This window comes from Anopheles nili, chromosome 2 (genome assembly GCF_943737925.1).
Source record: "Anopheles nili chromosome 2, idAnoNiliSN_F5_01, whole genome shotgun sequence".
Classification (NCBI taxonomy): Eukaryota; Metazoa; Arthropoda; class Insecta; order Diptera; family Culicidae; genus Anopheles; species Anopheles nili.
This window is the reverse complement of record NC_071291.1, coordinates 40,833,354-40,847,164: the sequence shown is the minus strand read 5'-3', so window position 1 is coordinate 40,847,164 and position 13,811 is coordinate 40,833,354. Positions and strand designations below refer to the sequence as shown.

Genomic DNA, 13,811 nt, shown 5'->3' with positions numbered 1-13,811 from the left:
CCGTATGTTGTAGTTTTTTTTTCTGCTAAGGTGAAGATATCCTTTACAATATGACCATAAACCTATGGGATTGAATCTATTGCAGGGGGTCAATTAAAATTGTAGTTGGCATACTTGTTTTTTTTTTCAAAGCAAACAAGTTTACGACGATATTCGTTATCACCAACGATAATGGAGCGAAAGCTTATCATCAGAAGCCGTTATTCAGGCACAACCCACGAAAACGTGTCCACGTGGTCTTTACTACCAAATATCCTTCCAGTGGGTAATGTACTATATGAAAGGATTAATTTGTAGAATGCGTTGGAAAACTTAACACCATACACTGTTTTGCAAATAAATAATTGTTACCGCCTGTTTAACGAAGTATTTTTTGTATCGCGAAGTAGTTAAATAAAAAACGAAACGAACACAAATAACTGCATACACAACAAAACATGAACAAAAAATACCTTGTTGGAACACAAAAACCCCAAAACAATGCACTCAATGTGTCATGAAGGATTACAAATATTTATCAGACAATTTTGTTTTTTTTTATTTATTAGCTAATGAATTACGAATTGAGAAACTTCATTTAACCAACCAATGATACAAACTAATTTGGGTTAATGCTCCGCAAAACAATTGTTTAGTTAGTGTTAGTAGTTTCAACGGGATATGTAAGATATATAATATATAGTATAGTAAATGATGTTAACTTGTAAAGGAAATAAAATTGAGCTCCCGCTTTCTCTGGCGAGCAGTACTCGAAGAACATAAACGGGTAATATCTTACTTAACGTGTGCAATAAAAACCGGACATAAAGCAGTGAACAAACCCGACGAGAAAGTAAAACAAGCTGCTTTCGGTGTCACGTTCAAGGCCCCTTCTACTGATGCTGAAGATTATCCCGATGCTTCATTTGCAGCTCAAATCGCCGGTTCGTTCGAACGCCCTTAATAATCTTTAGCTGTTTCGCGCGCAGCTTCTGCACCGGGTGTTCGTCGGTTGGTTTAGTTGTTGCCGTATCAACGGTATTACCCGGTACAGTGTCGGTGTCACTCGCCGTGACCTGCTGTTTCGATTTGTACGTAGCCTGGAACTGCTTCAACCGGTACGCCATCCGCTCGGTATCGCTTGGGATGGGTTTTTTGGCAACACTAGAAGCTGCCACGGACTCTGTCGCCGCACCGGAACGTCCGGTTGTGTCGGTATCCTTCACCACCTGTGGGTGGCTAGCCGTCGAGGCTTTCTTGGAGAATAGGACCGTTTTCGGTGCGGGAACTGCACCGCCACCGAATTTAAAGACGAATGGTTTCGTAGGCACCCCGACGGGCCCTTTCTTTTCCGTCAATGTTTCTGAAAGCAAAAGTGTGACATGAGTGTTGGCGTTGAGATAAAACGCTGGCCCCTGCACACTTACCTGTGGCCATTCCCGCTCGTTCCGTAACGGCCCGTGAGAGCATCTTCGTCGCGGGGCTGGCCGACGAAAGGATGTTTTTCGCTCGCTTCTCCTTGCGCTTCATGAAGTCGGCAATAGATTCCATGTTTTTGAAGTGCTGCTCGTGTATGTTCTTAAAGTTTGGAATCTTGCTAATCTTGCTTGGTTTGTGGCCCTCGGTTGGCTTATGTTCGGATAGCGAGCGCTTCCGGGGTTTGCGCACTTTTTCCGCCGTACTGAGCAGGTGAGCATCCTTCGATTCGTGCTCCTGCTGTTGCTGCTGTTGAAGACCCTTTAGCATCAAGCGTTCGTCGATCGTATCAACAAACACGGTACAATTGGCGGGACTGTGGAACGTGACATTCCGCTTCATGGTCGTGTCGGCCGCGCTAGCCGAAAGTGACCGTTTACGACCCTCGAACGGGATATCGTTCGATGGCGGCTTGCTAGCCTGAACCGCCAGTATCGGTTTCACTGGCAAGGGCGTACTGGAAGCGCTGCCACCGGTTCCACCCTCCATGGCGATCACGTCGTTGATCTGCTTGCAAAATGCTGCCACTGCCGGGCTGTCTAAGATCTCGATAACTTCCGGTGGTTTATCGGGAGAACATTTGTCACTACTCTGGCGCCGTGTGGCCGATTTCGATTCGGGTGTTCGCGGTGCTGCAGCACCTACCGCTGGGCGAGGCGTATCGGATGTGATGTCAATGACAGGCACGCTGGACGTGGTCGATGTGTTTGGGTTCGATTTTACCGGTGAAAACGTTTGATTTAAATCCCACGGCTTATTCGCAGCCGGAGTTTCCGGTATGATAGTGATCGTGGGTATTACATGATCATCGTGATCCGCTGGTTTGCGAAGATGTTCAACAATGTTGCCCACCTCTTCCTCCAAGTACTCGATGCTACCATAAGACGTCTCCTGCAGCTCATCGTCGTCGTCCACTTTAAGCTCTGCAATTGTGCTTTCACTTGACAGATTGTGCAGTTTTGGTTCAGATTCCGAATATAGCGCGAGAGAGGCATTAGATTCGTCCTGTGTGGTACTGTTGGGAACCGCACCGGGTTCATCCGTGAAGACAGCAGACTCATTTCTTGTATTCGTGCAAACCCCTTTCACCATATCCTCGGATGCCTTGGTTACTTCGACATTACTTAACTCAACCACTTTTTCCTTTGTTGTTTGCTCAGTCGTTTCCGACAGCTTAGGCGATGGAGAACGCATCGGTTGATCTAAGGTTGCTTTGGTTACTTCGCCTAGCCGAACCAGTTCATCTTTTTCTGTCTGTCCACTCGATTCAGGCTGCTTAGGCGATGGAGAACGCACTCGCTGGAAAGCTTCCTCCACATGCTTTGTTTCTGATCTGTAATAAACGTATGTATACTTGCGAGTTAATAAGGCCTTTACACCATACTTCCAGATTTGCAAATAAAAAAACAGTATCCAACAGAAACGATCACATAAACATTCCTTAAGCTTCAAACTGAAGTGTATATTTCATCGAAAAGAAGAAAAAAAAAATTCCTAAAACACGCCAACTAGGTGTTTAGTGCCAATAGTTGTTTTTCGTTACATTATCTACTTAAAATTTAGATCTGGCAGGGAGCATGTAGAGATGTACGATTACCATTTATTTTTAAGTATCTTTTTCTAATAAACTAAGCCATACAACAAACCGACAATAAAGCTCAACGCGAGTACTCTTATTTGACCATCCTCGATATCCAGCCAATAGCATTGCGCATTTGCTCGAACTTACCCGTCGAAGTTGAAGCCCTGATCATCACCGTCTAGGGTACTGCTGACCAAATCACTTGCTATCGGTTTTAGGTGGAGTTCCTGGGTTGACGGTATACCCGCCTCTAATACAGAGGAACCCGTTTGTGCTGTATCCACCAACATGCTCGGTCCGGCGGTGTCTTCCATGAGTTCTGACGGAACAATTACGTTAACTTCACCGGTAGCCTCATCACACTTGAGGATATCTGTCGAATCTTGTTCCATACTATCCATAACCAGGTCGGCACAAGGCAGATCATCTATTTTTTCTTCGGTCGAAGTAGCAGCAGGAGTTGCTGCTTCTGTTGCTTCCTGGTCCTGCACGGTAACATTTGACATCGGTTCGTCTGCTTCCGGTAGCTTTACAGGACCTTCCGCAATATCCATTCCTTCATCGGCTTCAGCTGCCTGCTCAATCGCAACTTCTTCAACGATAGTTGTCGTTTGCGATGGTTCATTTGCAACCACAATGAGACCAGCAGGTGATGCCGCTTTCTTAGCAAGAGCATTGGAACCAACGGTGGAAACTTTTATTGGCGGTGTGTTCAACAGTTCTGCCTCCATCGGTTTGCTTTCCTTTGCTAGCCGTGCAGGAGAAGTCACGGTTTCATCCGTATCGAAAAACTTTTTAGGCTTAATCTTTCGTCCCGATCGGCTACTGGGTGTCTGCTGCTCTGGGTCCTGTTTTGGAGTCGCGTATACCGTGGATTTTGGAGAATTCTTCTCTTTCGTCGATTCTGCACTCTGCAGGCTAGTGTCAACCTTTTTCATCGTCGCCGTTGGACGACCAAACCCAATCGACGTACGGATTATTACCGCTTGATCATTCATATTTCCCGCCATGGCGCGATCCGGTTCGTCGATTGGCGCCGATGGAGCCAAAATTAACTGCCGATGGTGATGGTTATCCACACTACGTTTAGTGATAATAGGATGGCTCGGTGTTGCAATCATTTTCGCTACAGATGCTTTGGGAGTTGTTGGGCTGTGTTCGGTTCCTTTTTTAACACCCAAGTCGCTTACAACTTTCACAGGCATTTTGATGACGGTTTTGACTGGTGTCGTTACTGTTTTCTTTTCCTTGGCCTGAATACCGTCGGTTGGTTCAAAAGCCGCCGACGAGGAACCCGTAACATGCACGACCGGTGAAGATTCACCGTCTTCATATCCGAACATTTTTTTCGGTTTTATTTTTCTACCCGAGCGTGAAACGACCGTATCATCAGTGCCAACCGTTGATGGCGTATTTTGATTATCGCCAGGAGAGCTGCCCAACGCCACACGATTATTCATATTTGAGGTTTGGCCCGATTGCTCTGGGATAGCGTTTTCTCCGGTGGTCTTTTTCTTCGAAGGAGACTTTAACGACAACTGTTCATCATCAGTGGTGTCTGCTTTGCGTTTCCTGCCACCGTGAGGGGTTTCGTGCTCCTTTATGTTGACATTTACTCGCGGTGATAATGGTTCCTCTTCGGCACCGAAAATTTTCTTCACTTTTATCTTCCTTCCTGATCGAGACAACGGTTCATCCACAGACAGTTTGGGCTCATCGCTAGACATTTCATCTCCACTTTGTGCAGCTGGGTTGTCCACTCGACCAAGCTTACGAACCGGGACACGAGCCGCTTTAACTGCACTCTTGGATTCCTGCATTGGTTCATTTGCCGGTGCTTTTAACCCAGACATAGCACGGCGTCCCTGTGTTTTCTGCAGTTCTGGCCCTGAAATTGGCAAAGGCTCTTCATTTTGCGACAATAATTTACCGGATTCATTTGGTTCCTCTATCGTAAGTGCTTCTACTACAGATTTAGCACGACGACCCGGCGTTTTCAATGGTTTCGCTTCGGAAGTTAGATTCTTCCCTCTTGAGCCGGGAGTTTGCGTTGCTTTAACAACATTGCTGGTATCTTTTGCGCCAACACCCTTTGCGTTTTTGTTGTCAGTTGCGGCCGTTTCTTTCGTTTGGTCAGTTTCATCAGCATTTATGGGTACGATTGATTTTCCACGACGACCCGGTGTTTTTGTAGCCGATTGTTTGGGAGCAGGGCTTTCCATAGGTTTTGTCTTTACTTCTAGATTTAATGTCGATTTCGTGGCCCTGGGCCCTGGTAATTTCGATGGTATTTCATCTAGAGTTAGTGTTTCGGTTACATTATCTGCCAACAACTTGCCGCCTCGACGTCCTGTTGTTCGTGCTGTTTGTACAGTACTTTCGGCTTCTTCCTCCGGACCGGAAGCAGATGGTGCCACGGACTTTGGACGACGTGCTGGAGTTTTTTTCGTAGCAACATTTTCCTTTGGCAGCAAAGAGTCATCTGATTGCTCGTTTTCCGACGGTGCCACAGACTTTGGGCGACGTGCTGGAGTTTTCTTAGTAGCAACACTTTCCTTTAGCAGCAAAGAGTCAACGGATTGTTCGATTTCCGATGGTGCTACAGACTTTGGGCGACGTGCTGGAGTTTTTTTGGTAGCAACACTTTCCTTTAGCAGCAAAGATTCATCGGATTGCTCGATTTCCGACGGTGCCACAGACTTTGGGCGACGTGCTGGAGTTTTCTTAGTAGCAACACTTTCTTTTAGCAGCAAAGAGTCATCAGATTGCTCGATTTCCGATGGTGCTACAGACTTTGGGCGACGTGCTGGAATTTTCTTAGTAGCAACATTTTCCTGCAGCAGCAAAGATTTATCGGATTGCTCGATTTCTGATGATGCCACAGACTTTAGGCGTCGTGCTGGAGTTTTTTTAGTAGCAATACTTTCTTTTAGCAGCAAAGAGTCATCTGATTGCTCGATTTCCGAAGATGTCAAAGTCTTTGAAGGACGAGCCGCATTTTTTTTAGTAGCAACACCTTCCACTAGCAGCAAAGAGTCATCTGCTTGCTCGATTTCGTCTCGTGCCGTTTGCTTTGTAGCTGATTTCAGTGGTCGCCCGCGTGGTTTTTTAATTGAGTTATTGGAGGCAGCTTCCTGCCTTGGTGCGAGGGATTTACGAGGACTGGATAGAATTTCACTTTCGAATTCCATCAATTTATGAGGGATTTTAATCTTACGCCCGGATTTCGAAATACCAGGACTATCCTCAGCGGCATTTCGCAAGTTCTCGTTTTCTCGCTTAGGAGTGTGCGGGGCGGAAACATCCGCCGTCCTATTAAGCCCCGTGGCCTTACGTGAGTTCGTTGCATCTTTTTGCGGAGTTTCCTGTTTTAACAGTGCTCGCTTTCCGGGAGTAGCTGCACCCGTTTCAGCAGTAGGTTTTTCCCTCTGTGCATCGGCTTCACTCGCTGCGCTTTCGACAGTGTCTAGATGCGCCGGACGTTTGATCTTTCGACCGGATTTGGTAATAGAATCCTTCGCAGGTGCATCACCCTGCTTGGCCTTACGCGCTTTAGGAGTCGTCCCAACTGCTTCGTCTAAAAGTAAACATACGCATTTGCATCGAAGTTTGCTAGCTGTCGAGCGTACGGCAACATCAAAATATACCTACCTAAACGATTCATTGTAGTTGGAAATCACCGCAAAACTGCAAATGAAAGCAATAAAAAGCAGCAAACAATCTTAATTCTGTTGCGCGTATACAATCTCGACGACCTAGCCACACGCAACAATACCAGCGTTATCGATAGACGACACTGTTTATGAACGATATGCGCTGCTGCCTTTTTCCGTCACTTGCTATGCAACTTACAACGAGCGAGAATTTAATTTAATATGAAAACGCGAATTGCGCTAGACTCTTGAAGCTGTGTTTGCACTCTGTTGAACAATGCAAGCTTACGCGGCTTTAATCTTTGTTATTTGTCCGTTTTTTTCGTTTCGAGCTATTCGTTTGCAACCGACCAGAATAGTTAGGACATAGGCCGCAGGTACACCAGCGCCACATAACGTCGTTACAATCGCTCTAATGTCATTGATTTAGGCTTCGAAATTATTTAAAATTACGGTTACTTTAATTTATTATATTATCGTTTCCATTCCACTGTGTAGTATACAACCTAATGTTATGTTACAAAAGCTTTTGAAAAATTGAAATAAATTGAAATAAAAATTGAGTGAAATAAATATAACATCGATTCTACAATTAAATGATTGTATACAAGAACATGGTTTAAAGTATATACTTACACATTTCTCATAGAGCTTAAGGCCATCATATTATTTATATTTCATCACTAATTTTAGAGTATACGGATCCCTGTTTTTGTACTTCATCCAAAAAAGTACTAAATATTGTAAATGTACAGTTATTCAAATTGTGACAGAGGGATTGTATTCGGTAGTTTTCGTAGCTCGTACGAGTAACGCTATTATATACTGTTACATTCCTTCAGTCCGCTGTTCGCCAATTTGAAAGCAACGAATATCTTCTGTCAAATCGAGACTGGGCGGCAATTTGTGAATAGCTGTGAAACTTCAATAAAAATCACTCATTCTTTTACGCATAGACCCACGCGCTATAAGATTACAATTCTGAACTAATTTATCGGACATTTTCGTCATTCTGGCCTTATCAGTGTGCTTTTCTTGTGTAATCCCACACGTCAAGCAGTGGAGCTGTAGTTGTATACTTAATCAGTCAATCAAATAGAAGAAAAAGCCTTAGCGCACATTCAGAAAGCGTGGAAAAAACGTGGATTGTGCTTTCAGTCTGCTTTGTGCATAGCAATTCGTTTGTTCTCTGAGTGATTGTTAGACAATTTATAGTGTTCTGTTTTGTTTGTAAAATCGACATTCCATGATGAATCAGGAGGACGATATTCCGGCAAGAGGTAACTAAAAGAGGCCCAGTTAATAGTTGTAGTTAGGATTCATAGTTTACTGATTTTCGTTTTTTTGCGCCATATTCGTAGTTACCCGTGGTGCTCTTCGTCGGCGTTCTGTTGACCAGGAAGCCACTCCACAGAATCCCGCCGGTGCGAGTGGAACCCCCAAGAAGTCAGCCAGCACCTCAAAAAAGAGTTCTGCATTGAACGCTATCCAGGAGAACGGAAGTCGACCGGCAACTCCTGTTACAGGACGCGCGTCGCGTTTACGTACGTCAGAGTCCACGGATACTCCAACGTCGGTGTCAAACAAAATGCTACAGAATCTTAAGGATGCGGAATCGGGGACCGGATCAGGGCAGCGTTCTCGGAACGTTTCACTCACGGAAGAAAATGTAAACAAGCTGAATGCAACCTTCGAAGGCCACAGCTCAAGCGTTACGGTACGTCCGCGCACACCGGCACGGCTCCGAGCCTCGCATGAAACTTTGACTTCAGCTAATTCACCACAAACTGTACAACCGGCCGTACGTCGCTCGGCGCGTCGAAACAGTTTTACGTCGGATGATGGCAACAGTTCCGTTCAATCGCTTCCAATCACTACGCCGAAGAAGCACGGGCTACGTACATTCAAGGACGATGTGATCATAGAAGAGGACGCTAGCGACGATCGGGCTGAATCGGTTGCTTCGGAAACATCATTTGGTCGAAAGCAGCGACGCCAATCGGCAACGATGGGGAAGCCAGCGTCTCCAAGTCCCCGAAGTGCTACAGCGAGCCCTTTAAACTTAAAAAATGAAGCAACGCCACCGCGTAATGGTAGCACCACGAAACAAACTCCCTCTTCGTCTCTGAAGACGCCTAAACCATCACCGCGCTTAAAGAATGTTTCGTTCAATGAAAACACCAAGCTGGATGATAATTCAAGCTCGTTCCAAAAGACGCCTACAGCGGTGGGCAAGAAATTCGTCCTGGTACTAGAAGACTTGCGCAATTCGGAGCTGATTAGTGTGTCGCCCAAAGTAAACGTCGAAATCAAGCTGCCCTTGAAAGTAAGTCCCTCGATAGAGACTAACCCAAACTCTCGTGCAAGTGAAGCGCAGGAAAATATTGCCATTGAGCAGGAAGAACCGGATTCCATTCCTCCGTCCCCGAAGCAATCGACTCTCGGAGAGAACACAGTAAATTTGGATGTCAGTACCAAGAATGGCGATAAAGTTGAGCCTGCAGTCAGCACAAGCGATGTGAGCGGTATCGAAACGCTAGAGTCATCTGTGATGGACGTATCTGAAAGCATGCAAACACCAGACCGCTCCAAGTCGAACGGGGAGAAAGTTTCTCATCAATGGGGCCATACGGTTCGTGGTTCTGCCTCGAAAGGAATTGACGAGTTTAGCGTTCGAAAGCAGGAAGAGGAAGAAAAGCTCGATAAGCAGAAAGAGCAGTTGTCACTATTGCATTCATCGACAGGGTCAGCGGGAAAAAAGCATGTTATTGTCGACACGGATGAAGATATCGAAGAGTGGCATGAAGCGGAAAATGACGGTGTTGTGCCCGAGGAGAAGACAGCAGCCAACAGGAACGAGTTTGTTGACGATGAAGCCCTGGAAGTGGATGGGTATCAGTCAGGAGATTCGTTAGCTAGTGACTTGCGGGAAGAGATGAGAGAGAACGAGATTCCAGATCAGGGAGAGGACCTCGGTAGCATGGATTCTGAAGACATTGACGAAGAGGACGAAGAAAATGAGAACGATTCGTTTATAGTGTCGGATGATGATGATGATGATGAGGAGATAGATGAGGATAAACTGCTCGAAGGTACCGGCGATGATCTATCAATGAGTGATGCAAGTCCGCAAAAGAACAAGCAAAAATCGAAGCCTCGTCGTCGAATCAAAAACAACGTAGACGATAGTGAGGACGAGCAACAAAATGAACAAGCTAATATCTCAGCTTCACTTATCAAATCTTCATCGATGTCGTCTCCTAAGAAAACTGATCGCTCGCTAACTGATGTAACAGACACTTCTTTACTCGCGGAAAAGAATTCCGAACATTTGCCACAAAATGGTGCCGCTGCATCCTTGCCTAATGACACCGTGACACCGGTAAAGCAGAACTGTGCATTAATAACGCCCAGCAGTGGTAAGAAACCAGCGCAGCACGTTCAGGTTGTTCAGGATCCTCAATCTCAAGAAACTCGGGAACACAGCGCAACAGCGATTTCGATCGATGAAACGCTGAATTCTGCTGCTGAAATCGAATCGTCGGTATTTGATAACACTACTAAGCAAAATGATGAGGTAGAAGTGGATGGTAATATGGAAAAAAGTAACACGGAACACGTGGATGTTGAACACAGCGATGTGAATAAATCCACTACATTTGAGGATAATGAGAAGACAGTCAATGTAAAGCAGACTGACGAAGAATCTTTATCAAAATCGGCACTCGTGTCACGTAAAAGTCTGCCTGTCGGTGAAACAAACACAAAGAGCATCACTGCTTCGCGGAAAAGCCTCCCTGCCAACGTCCAGGTGCATTTCCAAGAGGAAGTTAACGAAGTAGAAATGGGTGTGGTACATGAAGCAGAAAACACTCAAAAAGAGGAATCTATTGCTGCCGACAAAGCTGCGGGCGACCAGGATGATGACGACGACGTGGTGGAAATCATCTCATCTGAATCTGCCCCAGAAAAGCTCGTCCAACCGGAACAGAAAACGGAGGAGGCATCCAAACCAGAACGAAAGCCTATCGCGTCTCTCATTTCGGCGCAGTTCTATCTAGGCGCATCGAAAAAGCATCCTACAGCTGCTAGTGAAGTATCGGCGGTCGCAACTTCCACGCCGAAACAAAAACCATCGAAATCGACTAAATCACCGTCGAATAAAGAGTCGTCGCTAGTTCGAAATCCTTTTGCTCTCGCCGCATCCGCAAAGGGAAAGGCTCGTTTGTCGATGGATCTGGAGGTTGTACAATCGCCAAAGAACGAAAAGGCTCACCATTCCTTGCCGCCAAAATTGATCGAAGAGAGTGGACCATCGGGTGAAGCTGAGATAAGTGATGGGTTGAACAAGACAGAAAATCTAGTCTCCTGCAACGGTGTGGCTGTACAGCAACCCGATCCCGAACCGATGGAGGTGGATGAGGAGGATGAGAATGAGGAAGAGAAGGCAGCGGCGGATAAGGGCGTTAATGACGAGGATGGCGAAAATATCGTTTGTTTAGACGATGGCGATGAGGACGACGTAAATGAAGAGCAAAAAACGGTCACAAAAATGCCGAAACCGAAAGCCAAAGCGTTGGAAGATTACGATATGGCTAGCATCATGTCTCGCTGCAACGAGTTCGTTCGGGTCGACAAGGAGCGCAAAAAGCAACACGCGTCCATCTTGCGCAAGAAGAAGGTAAGACGAACCAGCGAAAAGTATTCTGCTTGAATCCTTATTGTTTCCGTGTTTTTCCTTTATATTTGGTAAACCATTTTAGGAAGACAAAAAGCGTCAAAAAGAGCTAGAAGGGCCGTCCGAATTAGAAGCTGCCGATGGAGATACTACTGTGAAGGGTTCCACCGATGATGACACTAACCGGAACACTACCGGGAACGATTCGCCCGGTCAGGGTGGTGATTCATTGAAGAAGAAGAAAAAGAGAAAGCCAAAGGTCAAGAATTATCTGCTGGAGGAGCTAGCCGACACGAAGAAGGAACGGCTAGAGCAGGCATTGCGGCATAAGCTGGACATAATCGAGCGCCGGAAGCAACGCAAGAAAGAGCGCCAGCTTGAGAAGCAGAAGCAACTGGATAAGGAAAATGGGCACGCTGTGGCTGCGTCGGGCATTGGCGCGAAGCTTGAGAAAGTGCAGATGAAAAAGAAGCAGCAAGCAGCTGCTGCTGCTGACGCCAAAGTGGCCACTGAAACAGGGGAGCTTTCGTCACCGAACGGGGTTGCAGTGTCACCGGAGAGAAAGAAGAGGAGCGTTAAGCAACCACGCCAGCGTCAGGTCCTCTCGGCATTCGCCGTATTTCAGCAGCTACAGAATGGTACTGTGTCGGATGCTACTGTGCAGAAGGCAGAGAAAACGGTGGAACTTTCTTCCCCGGCGAACAAGCAAGACCCGATAAAGAAACCTCAAAGCGGTGAAAAATCGGAGACTGAATCGGAAAAGAAACGTACCGGTTTAGAGGATAAAGAAAACAAGTCGGAACCTAGCCAGAATGTTTCCGTCGAAAAACAAGCTGAGAGCAAACCAAATGGCCAAAACCAGAAGCAGAAGGCAAAGAAAGCAGCTGATTCAAACAAACCTCCAGCACCTCCAGCTGTGATTGGGAAAGCTTTGAGTGCCGATAATGAAACCACGGCAAGCAAGAAGGAAAGCGGCATCGATCGGTCTGAAGCCAAGGTATCCGAGTTGCGTGTTTCATCGTCAATCCAGCAGTCCACTAGCGATGGTGTGCTGGAGGTGGTGACAAAATTGTCCAAAAAGCAGAAGCGCAAACTAGCGATGATCTCGGAACCCGAACAACCGATTGTGGTTCCCGATTTGAAAAAGAACGCCACTGAAACCGCCAACGGTGGCAAAGCTCATCACGCCAGTGAGCTGCAAAATTCGAAGGCTAAAAAACAGAAGAAGAACAAGGCGCCGGTAGCGGTGGAATTGCCGGAAAAAAAGATGATGCATGTTGTGAAGGACGATGAGCTGGATTCCATGTCGAAAAAGAAAAAGAAAGCCAAGCGCAGCACCACTTCGGCGGTAGAAGAAGTTTCCGTCAAATCAGGCGCGGACCGGCTGGCTCAAATCATGAGCGAAATTCGCACCGACAAAGAAAAAAAGAAGTCCAAAAAGCTCAAGACCGCTGGCAACAAGCCGGCACCAGGGGAGAGCGAAGGACCCTCCGAGCTAGAGGCCAAAGCTGTGCCATCGTTTGCCGGTGCCACGAACAAGCGCAAGCGTGAATTGTTCGACAATAGTGCGACCCTGGAGTCGCCAAGGCCCGCGAAGCACACGAAACTGCGAGTTCTGCAGCGTATCGAGAGCGGTGGCTTCCTCGAGGAAACGGTCACACCTGACAAGGTACGAATGAAGCGCAACTTTGGCTTCGACGAACGACAGGCAACTCCGGCGAAGCAGGTCGGGTTTAAGGTGTCCTCGATACTGCCATCAGACGAGCATGCGGCACTTCGAGCGCTGGCGGTCACTTCGTCGAAGAAACAACTCAAGGATGGTCGCTCGAAAGCGAAACACACGAAAGTCGTATCCGAACGGAACCGGGGTAGCCTGCCGCAAATGGTGTGGACCAGTTCGGGTGTTTTCATGGAGTCTGCCGCCGACAACGAGGACATCCGTAAAACACAGCACGGACCGAAAAGTGCCACCAACGGTGGGTACGTTTCGCTCAAAGGGCAACCAGGAGACTTCCGGTTGAAGACATCGTCGGCAGGCGTGGAGAAACCGCACCGTATCGATCCGGCCACGACGGCACATTCGGTGGTGAATTTTAAACGGCAGCAAATTTGGGAGAAAACGGCTCATCTGCGCGAAAAGAAGAAAGCCGCTCGTATGTAGGACAGAGTCCTGTTTCGCTTGTACATAGTTGTGTAGGTTGCTTTACGGTTTTTTCTCCTTTTTTTGATCACATTTCTACTTGTTTTCAATTACATATTACTCGATATATGTGCATGGCTGGTCGCGTAAACTTGTAAACGCATAATACATAGCAGATTCAATAAAATCTGAGCACATATAAATAATATTACTTTGACTCGTGTGCTTCTTTCCATACGCAGTTGCTGGTGCTAACGGTAAGGACCTTCTTTATTTGAATAACGCATAGTTTTTTGAAAAAGA

At 46.5% G+C, this 13,811-nt stretch overlaps 2 protein-coding genes across 2 annotated transcripts; one reads left to right on the top strand and one right to left on the bottom strand.

Moving 5' to 3' along the window:
- Positions 1-643: 643 nt before the first annotated feature.
- On the bottom strand, positions 644-6,701 carry LOC128723139 (nucleolar protein dao-5). Its single transcript, XM_053816854.1, has 7 exons — positions 6,689-6,701; positions 6,054-6,614; positions 5,415-5,777; positions 3,907-4,925; positions 3,185-3,876; positions 1,407-2,395; positions 644-1,342 (listed from the first exon to the last, which is right to left on the bottom strand). The coding sequence occupies exons 1-7, from the start codon at positions 6,699-6,701 to the stop codon at positions 873-875; spliced, it is 4,107 nt and encodes a 1,368-aa protein (XP_053672829.1). The 3' UTR covers positions 644-872.
- Positions 6,702-7,939: 1,238 nt separating this feature from the next.
- LOC128723128 (transcriptional regulator ATRX-like) lies at positions 7,940-13,700 on the top strand. Its single transcript, XM_053816843.1, has 3 exons — positions 7,940-7,970; positions 8,052-11,371; positions 11,454-13,700. The coding sequence occupies exons 1-3, from the start codon at positions 7,940-7,942 to the stop codon at positions 13,527-13,529; spliced, it is 5,427 nt and encodes a 1,808-aa protein (XP_053672818.1). The 3' UTR covers positions 13,530-13,700.
- Positions 13,701-13,811: the final 111 nt, after the last annotated feature.